Here is a 12861-nt window from a genome sequence, read left to right as displayed (position 1 = left end):
CTCATCTTCGATCTGACTTGAGCGTCGGAGGGGTTTTTCGGGAGATTACCCCGGGCAAGGCTAATGTGTTGTGTTGCAGGACTTCAGGTCACTCCTACGGAAGGTTTACATCTCACTTCCACTTCGTTGACCGTTGACTCTGATAACATTTCCACTTCAGGTATTTTAAGTGTCTCTTTTACTTTCTCGTTTCATAACCGAAATACCTATGATATTTTTACCTTAATTGATAGTGGGTAACAAAATAAACGCATATTTTAACCCGAGCATGTACAAAGGAGGTAGCACTCATACTCCCCGACTCATTTCAACATCTCTAATAGACAATGAAGAGACTAAAGAGTAGAGACTAGACAGACAAATATTCATAGAAACAACAAGTAGTCAAGAAATAGGCATCCTCCATGATCCAACCCCCAATATCTGACCCAAAGTTTTAATTGAAAGTAGGGTCAGAGACAGACAGAGAGAGTGCAAAGGCTTGTGAGGTATATTGGCATATTACCCAGTTGTCCTTTGTTTGTCTCCTGTATCTTTGAAAACTAATTCTAAGAACCTTGTCCTTTTGATCATCTTTTCTCAAACTCATCCATTTTCTTCCTTTCTTTTCCACTTCTCCATTCTTTCTCTATCTATTCCCTTAATTATCTTCACTAATTTTCTCTTAATTTTTGTCAAATAGACATTCTTATACCATCATTTTTGTCAACCCCATATAGAAATTAAACACCTTTTCAACTACTTTTAAACCATTCATAAATCTTATCCTTATCTTACAAAATAGATATGAGTTCTATGATTGATCATGATTCAGATGATTCGCCTGATTATGCTGAGATTGATCCCACTGGTAGATATGGAAGAGTAAGCTTTTTTTTTTTTATTTTTTTTTATTTTTTTTATTTTTTTAATTACTCCTTTAATTCAACTATACATTTCAATTAATCAAATTTAACCTTTCTTTGTAGTATCATGAAATTCTGGGAAAAGGGTCTTCTAAGATAGTGTAAGCAAAGCTAATCCATTCATTTTTTTTGATTTATTTTTTCTGGGTATTTTGAATTTGTCAATAAAATTGACTTAATTTTGCTAATTTTCATTTGGGTATTTTGTATTTTGCTGTAGGTATAGGGGTTTTGATGAATATGAAGGAATTGAAGTGGCTTGGAATCAAGTTAAACTTACTGATTTTCTGCAAAGACCTGAAGATCTTGAAAGGCTTTACAGTGAAATTCATCTGCTCAAAACCTTGAAACACAAAAATATTATGAAATTCTATACCTCATGGGTTGACATTACTAATAGAAACATCAATTTTGTCACTGAAATGTTCACCTCTGGTACTCTTAGGCAGTAAGTCTTCTTTTTTGCAATTTCAGTTCTTCAATTTATCTCAACTTCATTCATATCTTAATCCAATTATTATAAAAGATTCGAGCTTTCGAGAATAATGAGATCGAAAAAAGCGAATTAGGGTCGGTTTTAGGCTATTTTGGGTAAATTTTGAGAATCGAATTTAAAAAGCGAATTATATTACACCGATCATGAGTTTGCCTAATTGAAGGCTTTCCTACATCTGTAACAGGGGTTTAATTCTCACGACGTATAAAAACCAATTTCCGTTGCCCTTTTGCCTACAGGAATTGTCCTTACTTTGGAATCAAAAAAAAGAAGAAAAGATTCCAGCTTTAAGAGTTGACTACTAGGCTTTATGATGTGTTTTGATTTGTTTATTTGGTAAAAAGTTGTATGATTAATTTTATATGATATAGGTATAGGCTGAAGCATAAAAAGGTTAACATTAGAGCAGTAAAACATTGGTGTAGGCAGATCCTTGAAGGGCTTCTGTACCTCCATAGTCATGACCCACCAGTAATACATAGAGATCTAAAATGTGACAACATTTTCATTAATGGCAACCAAGGGGAAGTCAAGATCGGAGATCTTGGCTTAGCCGCGATTCTCAGGAAATCTCATGCTGCCCGTTGTGTTGGTAAGTTTGAGCTGTCGATTTTAATCATTGAAATTCTTATTGATGGTAACTCAAAATAGTTTGATCAATGCAATAATGCCCTATTTTTAATCTTAGTTTTATAATTAATTCTCATATTGTAGTAGCTCTATTATTGAATCATATAGTAGTACATTCTGTACAATGATTATTTATTTGATAATTGCCTACTTGGAGTATTCTGGGGTGTCAATTAATCATTCAGATTCATTGTAATTGATGGAAATCAATTATTTGTCTGATTTTAATGCTTGTTAAGATATGTATTGCTATGTTTCCTAATTCAGGTACGCCAGAATTCATGGCGCCAGAGGTTTATGCCGAAGAATACAATGAATTGGTTGACATCTATTCGTTTGGGATGTGTGTACTTGAAATGGTTACGTTTGAATATCCTTACAGTGAATGCACACACCCTGCTCAAATTTACAAGAAAGTTGTTTCTGTAAGCGGACAATAACACCCTCGTTTATTTACTTGTATGAATTACTGAATCATTGCCTTTTGGGGTAAAATTGACCGCAGTCCTCTGACACTCTCTTTCAAGGGGGTACGGGTATGGATTGCCGTCACTTTCCCTCACCCAAACTCCGTCTTCGAGCGGGATATTGGGTTGATAATGATGATGATGAATCACTGCATCCTCACCTTTTCGGGGTGAAATTGACCGCAGTCCTTTGGCACTCTCTTTCAAGGGGTACCGGTATGGATTGTTCGTCACCTTCTCTTGCCCAGACCCTGTCTTCGAGCGGGATATTGGTTTGATGATGATGATGATGATGAATCACAGCATCCTCAACTAGTTTAATTGATTTGAAAATTTTGTATTAGGGGAAAAAACCAGAATCTCTTTTTAAGGTGAAGGATCCGGAAGTGCGCCTCTTTGTTGAGAAATGCTTAGCAACTGTGTCTGATAGATTGTCGGCAAAGGAGCTACTAGACGACCCGTTTTTGCAAAATGATGACGAAGGATATGATTTGAGGCCAATCAAGGATGATAGATTGTTTGATAATATCAGTAAAGTTGTGCCATTACCTTGCCAAAATGACAGCATTTTGATAAATAACAGTTGCTTTGAGTATGCTGGCTACGAACCGGATCATGAGCATGAGTACCAAACACTAGAATCAGCTGCCAATGAAATTGAGCTATTCACTTTCCTTGACGATGATGATTTGACCGATATGGACATCAGCATCAAGGGGAAGAGAAGAGCAAATGGCGATATCTTCTTACGACTCAGAATTACCGACAAAGAAGGTACTAATTTTGGTAATCACCTTTTGCTATATTAAAGAGTGATTTTAAGACGCTAATATTGGAAAGATTACTCAGATCGAAGAATTAGAAAGAGGTTTACTAACATATATACTTGATGGGCTAATCCTCCTATTACCAATTAGTTTTAGGGTGAAACCTCATCGGGTCTATGTTTAGCCAGATCTCCACTTATGCGGGTTTTTTGTGTACAAACCCAATAACAAATTTATCTGCTAAAATAGTACTATTTTTTGGTTTTTGGTTTCAGGGAGAGTGCGGAATATTTACTTTCCTTTTGACATCGAGACCGACACTGCGTTAAGTGTAACAACTGAAATGGTTTGCGAACTAAGTATTAAAGAGGAAGATGTGCAACGAATAGCAGATATGATCGATAGTGAGATTGCTTCCCTAGTCCCTGATTGGAAGCAAAGTTCGGCAGTAGAAGAAGCATCCGAGTGCTCTAGCATCAAAGACGATAATGACTCTGTGGCTCGTGTTTCTTTAGCAGATTATCTTACCTTGGGCAGCCCAAGCCCAAAGCCGCGTAATATCCAACTCCTCCGTTGCTCTAGTCATGGATCGACTTCTATGAGGGGACGTTTTGAAGAGATAACTTTTTCATCCGAGGCTGATGGGAAAGATTCTGGTGTGATACTGAATACCGAGCCATATGGTCATCATCATCGTCGACCAAGCTTGAACTTCCACTTTGGTGAAACATGCGAGTCACATGACCTTTCGAATTTAGAAAATGAAACGACGATCTCGAAAAATATTTGTCGGACTCAAACGCCGTATAACTCTCCTGCTAGCTCCGTTGTAGACGATAAAGAGTATGAGGACGAGGCACGAAAGGAGCTGATATGGCTGAAGTCAAAGTACCAATTGCAGTTGAAAGAACTGATTGATCCGCACTCGAGTGCAGATATGAAGCCCCGATTCTCCACCGCAGAAAAGGAATACAATCGATTAAAATGGAATAAGAAGATACCTTTGCCTCCCCTTGGACGAGGATTAAAAGCCCGCGATCTTAAAAACGCATTGGAAAAGTGTTTTACGCCTCAATTCGCTACCCAATCTTTTAGGAGGAAATGCAGCAATTTGCAGACCCGAAAGCTTCAAAGCGAGTGTTGCAGCCCCGAGAATATAGCGACTGCTAATAGCTTTTACCCAGGAGCTGTGCTTCCTCATTCCCTTCAAAGAACAACATCTCTACCTGTTGATGCTATAGATTTCTAAATGATTTATCAATAATTACTTCTTTTTACTTAGTTTTTACAGTTCAGTCTTGTATGTACAATATTTGTCTCGAGTATACTCTAAAGTACATGCATCTCCCCTCCCAATTGTAGGGGAGAGATTCAATTATATATTTGAATTGTGAATATGTGATAGTAAGATATGGGAAGCTATAAGCACTCGTACATTGATGAGATTCATTTCCTTGATTGTTAATTCTATGCAAAGTCGAGAGGTTCTGTCTCGATATAGAGTCAGAGTCATTAACTCAATATCTCGCACAAGTTAGGGTACGGAGAGGAGAATAGCGGACAGATCATACACGTGCCCCTTCCAAGGAGAGGGTAAGGAGAAATGCGTGCATTCAATTTATCGCGTAAAAAATAATCCTGTCTCAATATCCAAAGTTCAAATGACAGAGCTACATAAGGTCCCCTAACTTATAAATATGTGTAGATGACTACATGCCACTGAGTTTAGTTGATGAGTTATGAAGTGATGACAAATTTTGTGTTTATGACTTCTCTACTGAGGTGTTTACGGGAAGATTTGGATGGAAAATTGTTCGAACTTGTTTACAAAAAATTATTTTAAACATCACGGTGATGAGAATGAGAGCGGGACACTATGAAAATCTCTAGAAATTCCCTTCGTGAGGTTCTCTTCATGAAAATCTCAGGAAGTTAATTGATTTTTATCCGATCAGGCGAGATGTGCCTGGATGGTTAGGCAGCTGCTTCTTCACTCTTTTTCTTCGTTTCGTCTTTTGCACTTGATCCAAGACTCTTATAATGGCCTTTTGAGACTCTAATGAGGGTGTGTTTCCTCCTTATGATGGTCGGAGCCAAAAGGCATGCATTTCTATGAGAATACATGCAATATTTAGCCTAAGATGACTTTTTGACACAAAACTAAGTGAAAGCATAGAGGAATAACACAAAAGGGGTGAAAATCATGTCTATAATGGGAAAAGTACATTGAAAATAGTGATATAATGAGCATGGATCAATTACTTTATAAATATTTTTTGGCTATTTTTAGAATATTTTGCTATTTTTTACACATAAAAATTTAAACTCATTCTGGTTTCTTACTTTTATCAAACTTATTTTTTAAAGTTTGAAAAAAAAATCATTTTGGAAATATGGTTGGATATTCAAAAGTCTAAGTTAATTAACAATAAATTATGCAAGTTAGTTGTAATTGAGAATTGTAAATATTAGTACATTCAACAATATAAACAAAGTTTTTTTGGGATATTCCACGTAGTGACCCTGAGTTTTTAGCTTTTTCACAAATATTTTTTAAATCCACGTGGTGACCTTGAGCATTCAAATTTTTCATGAGGCAGACAAAATGTAAGTTTTTGGTTATATTAATATTAATTACTTATTTCGATTGGATTTCGAAATATGTGATCAATTAGGGTAATTACGATGTTTATTTTCTTGAAAAAAAAATGTCATTACATAGGTAAAAGAAGCGTTAAGTTAACAAAAAAAAATTCTCTTTTGTCTACCACGTGGAAAAGTTGAAATGTCAAGGTCACCATGTGAATTAAAAAACGTTTGTTTATCACGTGGAAAAGCCGAAAGTTCAAGATTACCACATGAAACTTCACAAGTTTTTTTATACAAAAAATTATATATTAAATAAAAAATAAAATAATAAAAAAATCAGATATTCGATTGTGCAAATTCCTCAATTCGAATTCGATATCTGGTATCCGGTTTATGAACCAGATATCGGATATTCCGAATCGGATAATCCAAATCGGATATTTTTTGACACCCCTACCAAGCTTGCAATTCATTAATAATTTTGCCTATCCGTAATAAATCTTGTTGAATATTCTACTTCATCACCACATTTATCCTCCATATTTTCCTGTATATATTCTATAAAAATAAAAATAAATTAAATAAAAAAAAGTTCAAAAAAATTGCAAGTCGCACTATGTGACATAGCCTAGATCAAGTTGCACGTAACTCTTATTTTTTTTTACTACAAATTTCTTTTTGAAAGAAATTTTACTACAAACTTTAAATCAATATTTATCATGGCATTTTTAGGGTTAAATTCATTGTCTATATATAGTTTCAATATTTAATTTTAGTTGATAGTGTTTAATTTAAGGAGAAGTTACTTGTTATGGGGTCAAATAAATAAACCCGTAATTTATTTAGTCAAACCCTAACCACCCAACTCGGTCCAATAACTTCTTAAAATAACTACCCATTACTCACCATAATCTACCACTCACCCATCATCCCCATGATTCCCACATTTATTCACCATTTAACCTCCATTCTACCATGATAAATACATGTCGCGTACATCATTTGCACGGGACTAAGCTTTTATATTGCTATCGTTACACCACAATAAATATTCACCCTCCTACGTACAATCTATACTGAACCAAATATTCCTTCAATTGATCTGAACTCATCCTACAATCCGTTAATCTTGTATTCATTCATTATCATATATTCATTACTTTCTGTCTCCCGATCTGACTTGAGCGTCGGAGGGGTTTTCCGGAAAATCACCCCCGGACAAGGCTAACGTTGTATTGCAGGATTTGAGGTCTCATCAGCGGAAGGATCATAAACATTTTCAGCATATTGATGGTTGTTCCCGATTACACCTATCTCCAGATATTTTAAGTGTCTTTTACAATTCATCGTTTCATGACCGAAACATTACTGAAATTAAATAACGAAATGAGGTAAGAGCAATTTAGAAAATTAACTTAAATTAAATATATGAAGAAAAAAGATATATACAGCTCTTAGGGTTATATATAAGAAAGAATTTTGTTTTTATTTATGTAATTTAATATTATTTTTGTTTTGTAAACATAAGAATTTAATTATAATTTATTAGTTTAGCATTTATTCATTCTTGGGAAGTTAATATGATTAAATAAAATACAAGCTCTCTCTTGAGAGATCGTCTTTTCTAAAGAAGGCTCTCAAGAGTCCAACCCACTTTCCTTCTTTAGTAAATATCTTAATTAAAAAAAACTGTTGTTTTTTTTAAAAAAAAAATATAAAAAACTGCTTTCTTTTTGGAAGATGAAAAATTTTCTGATTAACTGCATATTCCCAAGCAAAATAAAACATCGTTTAGTAATAAATCAGATTTTTTAATTTTTTTTAAAATTAAGGTTCATTAATGGTGGAGAATAGTGATGTTGAAGATGACAATTATGGCTAATTTTTATGATTTGGGGTTATAACATAATATATTTGGTGTTATAACGTAATATATTTGAGATTATAACATAATATATTTGGGGTAATAACTCAATATATTTGGAATTAAAAGTTAATATATTTGAGGTTTTATAACATAATATATTTGTTTGTATTATTATAATATCAATTTTGTAGTATTATATCACAAATATATACCGCTATAAATCCAAATCTATTATGTTATAACTGCAATTATATATTTTGTAACCCCAATTATATTATGTTATAACTTTAAATATATTATGTTATAATTACAAATATATTATGTTATAACTCCTAATATATTATATTATAACCACAAGAGGAATCTGCATATTTGGCCTACATCGTGCAAAGCAAAAATCTCGCTGATACAAATAGAGATGATTGTTGGGCCTGCATTAGTGGGAGGAGTTTTATTTTGCGTTTTTTAATTTCTTTATCCTTACGTAACCTCATGTACATATATAAAAAAAAAGAGTATTTGGACAGAAGCATGAGTTAAGTTTCCTTAGCTTAGTTCATTCTTATTGTTCTTTGTTGATTTTGTGATTTACATGATGGTGTGCTTCGTTATTATCATTCTCATGTTGATGGTTGGGAAGCCAAGAAGCTTGAAACGTGTGTATTTGTCTTGATGATGCTTTTAGTAGCTTTGCATATTCATCTTGTTAGTTATATACTTTCTCTGTTTTCAAATGTTCTTCCCATTTATTATTTTCATAGATCCTAATATAAAGTTTAAATTCAAAGAATTTTAATTATGAGCTTTTAAAAATTCTAAAAAGTTATATTTAGAAATTATATATTGAGACGGATCAAACAAGATCTCACATGCATATGTTTTTTTTCTTATAGATCGATGAGAAATTCTAGTCAAAGTTTGACAATAAAATGTGAAAATTCTATTTGAGAAGAAGATATTAAAACGAAGATAGTAGTAATGAACTAGATCTTATCATGAGGCTTACACTCCTATTTAGTGTTGCTTGTTTAGGACACCAATGCCAAGAACAGGGGTGGAGCCATGTTGTAAGCAATGGGGTCTAATGACTCCACTTGAATTTGCAGTGAAGTTTATTCAACTTTAATAATAAAAATGGCAGATTTTATAATTCACAAAAGATGGAATTTAGTCAATGAAGACTATAAAAAAATAACTATTTTAAATGATTTCATCCAGTGTTTTGCTTAACATTTTATACATTGCATTTTTAACTTATGTAACCTTTTCTCACCAAACAGTAATTAAATAAATTGTATATAGCATATTTGGGGGTTTTACCCATAAATGTAAATTTTTTGTAGGAATTGTTGTATGCAGCTTTCCTAAACTAGCCCACATATATGTGATCCGTTTTAAGGCTTACGTGATCACGCATATGTGATCACTTTTAAAGTCTATGTTATCACTTTTTACTAATATAAGTGATGAATTTTACAGCCCGTTTGATTAACAATACTAATTGGTGATAATAGGAATGATTTGTAGTGTAAATTTTCATTATTTGTATAATGAAAGTTTGATCATAAAGAACTTTTGTTTACTATTTTCATTACCACCTCATCTTACATATTCAAATGGTAAGGTAATGGAATGAATTACGTGAAGAAAATAAGTATGTTAAAGGATAGGCATGACCATTAAGTTTGTCAAGAGATATTCCTATCAAAATTACGTTAATTTTATCATTACTAATCCCACCATTTAGTGTGATTGTTAAACAAGTCGTTAAAGCTTATGTGATCATTTTTAAGGCATATGTGATTACTTTTAAGACCTATGTGATCACTTTTAAGGCCTATGTGATTATTTTTAATTTCCTGTGTAATCACTTTTTAGAGCTTATGTGATTACTTTAAAGCATCTGTGATCACTTTTAAGGCTTATACAATCACTTTTAAAGCATGTTTGATCACTTTGACTATTCTATGTGATCATTTTTAAGGTATATATGATCATTTTTAATTTAGTCCACCACCACTACAAAACACAATCTTCATAAGCTTTAAAAGTGATCACATAAGCTTTAAAAATAATCACTTATGCTTTAAAAGTGATCACATAAGCTTTAAAAGTGATCATATAAGTTTTAAAAGTGAGCACATAGGTCATTCAAAGTGATTATACAGGCCTTAAAAGTGTTCATATAGGCCTTAAAAGTGAACACATAAACCTTAAAAAAATGATCACATAAGCTTTAAAAGTGATCACATATAAAATAGTGTTCTAATTTTAGAACGGTACTAAACAAAAATTTATAAATTTTTTGTTGAATTGATTCATTGATATGATTTTCATAAACTTGGATGCAAAACAATCGTGGGGAATGAGGATATGAGCTAGTAATTGCGCCCAACAATAATGGAGACATAGAAATTAATATAATCCGTATTTCTACTAGTCTAATGGAGTATTTTGCCAAAGAGTTACTTCTATATTCTAGTCTTAATAAGTACTCCAATTCCAAATGACAAGTGTGTGTTAGTAAGGAAGCTATAGTCTCAAGAACTCTCAATGCATAAATGATTATTTTTTGAGGATTCATAGAATATGAGATGTTTATGGGTGATACATGATGGTGAAAGAATTTCTCATGTCCTAACTTTATCTTTATGTCTTTATCCAATAGTTTTATACTTTTCTTAATTGAACACCCATTCTCAATCGGAAACAAATAACCTCTTTGCCTCTAGTTGCAATTTATGCACACCCATTCTCAATTTGCCTCTAATTTTATCCCCTATCTTTGTAGATTCGATGTAATTTTGTCGAATTGGGTAAATGTGATCAACATTACTAAAGTATCAAGGTGTCGGTCCTCTTACACCTTATGTTGGAAAACCGAACAATAGTCAACTTCACTGCTCCAACTGTGATGACTATCGATTTTGTGTTGATCGTACTCATAATAAGAAAAGTTCCCTATTCACAGTTTGATAGTATATTTGGAATTCGTTATGGTAATATGATTATATACATTAAAAAACTCCTTAAGAGACTTGATGTTTACTTCAGTAGCAAATTTAAGTCCAAACCAGTACAAGCCACGACTCGAGATATGAAGATTATTTTTTAAAATAAACATTATTATTATCATTATTATACCTGGTATATCATGTTCATGAGAAGACAACATAATATACCCTTATCATTGGAGATTGTGGCTAATAATACCATTGGCTCGAAAAAGATCTATAAAAAAACATAGGAGAAAAAAAACCACGCAAGGCAACACAAATATACAAACAAAATAAAAACCCATGAAAATGAAAAAGATAGGTTTTTTGTGACAACATTGGTTGAGTGATGGCGCCAAGAGACACATACCTTCCATTTCCTACTCAGTGAGATGACGATTACTTTGTTGGACATCGCTATACTATCACGACTTCCCATTGAAAGGCATGTTGTGTGCACAGTTGGTCGCCAACTGTTAGTAATCGTTAGGTTGACTTTCTTTGATTCAACTTAAGTAATCGTCTGCTGTTAACAGCGACCATCCCTCAAGTTTTACCAAAATCCAATTATGATGTAAATACTTGCAACTTACAAGCATCAGACTTAACACATATTATTATCTCCAGCGATAAGATAAATAAGAACATCCCTCCCAATCCCATTCACAGCTGAAATCACTTGGATTGCAACTCGCCATCGATCATCGAATTTTTTGCTGCTTAATTTCCATTTTTTCTATGTTGAGTAATTTGTTTACTTCTATTATTGCTAATAGGGTGTGTAATTTATACTTCTCCTATTCTGTTTACTTATCTCATTTTCTTATTGGGTAAGTTCATCTTAGTTGTCCCATTTTCTTTTTTGGCATTGGTTTTTTTACCAAATCATCCTTATTTTCCATGTGTTATTATAAAAATACCCTCACTTACCTAACTAATCTAATCTACTTAATTTACTAATCCCAATTAACCCCTTAATTATTCCCTCCCTTTTAAATCTTACCCTACCCCCCACCCCCCCTTATTACTTCACTGACCTAAAAAACCCTAACTTTCAAAGTTCTTCATCTTCCTCCTAAGTGCCCTTCATCTTCATCCTTAAGGATGAAGTTCTTCATCTTCCTCCTTTATGACGGACCAACTATAACCCTAATTTTTTGATTGTTACTCATTTCTCCTCTCTCTCTCTCTCTCTCTCTCTCTCCTCTGATTTGGGTTCTTTGATCTGGGTTTGTACGATTATTGAGTCACCAAGTTCGTGTCTTTCTTGGTTTTTTCATTTGAAGAATGTGATTTCGTGGGTCTTCCAAATCCTTGGTTTGACTACTACAATTATGTCCCTTCTTCTCCTACCATTTCTGTAAAAACGGATCCTAATTAGGGAACGAATTTGAATTTAGAGGATGAAGAAAGATAGGGTTTGTTCGATATTCAACTAGATACTAGATCTACTAGATATTGAAGATCTTTTCCCTTCTTCAGATGAAGAATTACTCGCTGATGATGATGTTTAGTTTGATTTTGATGTTCATGGACCCTTTTCTCGTATATGGATATACCTTTCCTTCTAACAATTTCGTATTTTTGTTGTTTGGTTGTACGCATGTTTGTGGGTCTGTGATGATTTTGAGACCTCCCCTTTTTCTATGATTTTTTTAGGGCAAAAATACGATTCTTAGCTATTGTAACCCTAACATTGCTTCTTCTGCCACCAATCTTGGATTTTAAGTTCATAATGCCACCAAACTTAAAGTTTTGGAGGCAATGTTCTCACCAGATTTAGCAGACAAGTGATGTAATTTATGGATACTCTATGATGAGAACAAATTGTTCTCTGAGAGACATTTCAATTGATTTTATTTTTAAGCCATCAATAATTTGTTAATACTTTGATATCCATTATTATGTTTAGTGTTAAACAACTTAATGAGATCTAATACATGATGTTTATACCTAACCAATTTTTTACCTAAATTTTTCCAAAAGTGAGTATTCACAAGTAACCTAAAAGTATACTCTTGTTTGTGATATGTACGTTGTTTGCCCATCTAATATGCAAAAGTGTTGATTCTATGCTTGTGTTGTTTATTCTGTTGGTTCATTTGGTGTCTGATCTGCTAGTACTGCCTCTGTGTTTGTTCAAA

General features: G+C 33.2%; 1 protein-coding gene across 1 annotated transcript; it reads left to right on the top strand.

Annotated features, from left to right (window-relative positions):
• The first annotated feature begins 310 nt into the window (after window positions 1-310).
• LOC130816011 (probable serine/threonine-protein kinase WNK9) lies at window positions 311-4733 on the top strand. Its single transcript, XM_057682582.1, has 7 exons — window positions 311-864; window positions 969-1006; window positions 1126-1353; window positions 1773-1993; window positions 2299-2456; window positions 2843-3272; window positions 3541-4733. The coding sequence occupies exons 1-7, from the start codon at window positions 787-789 to the stop codon at window positions 4512-4514; spliced, it is 2127 nt and encodes a 708-aa protein (XP_057538565.1). The 5' UTR covers window positions 311-786; the 3' UTR covers window positions 4515-4733.
• The last annotated feature ends 8128 nt before the right edge of the window (window positions 4734-12861 follow it).

This window comes from Amaranthus tricolor, chromosome 1 (assembly GCF_026212465.1).
Source record: "Amaranthus tricolor cultivar Red isolate AtriRed21 chromosome 1, ASM2621246v1, whole genome shotgun sequence".
In the NCBI taxonomy this organism is placed as follows: domain Eukaryota; kingdom Viridiplantae; phylum Streptophyta; class Magnoliopsida; order Caryophyllales; family Amaranthaceae; genus Amaranthus; species Amaranthus tricolor.
Note: the sequence above shows the minus strand (reverse complement) of the source record. Positions and strands in the feature narration are given on the sequence as shown.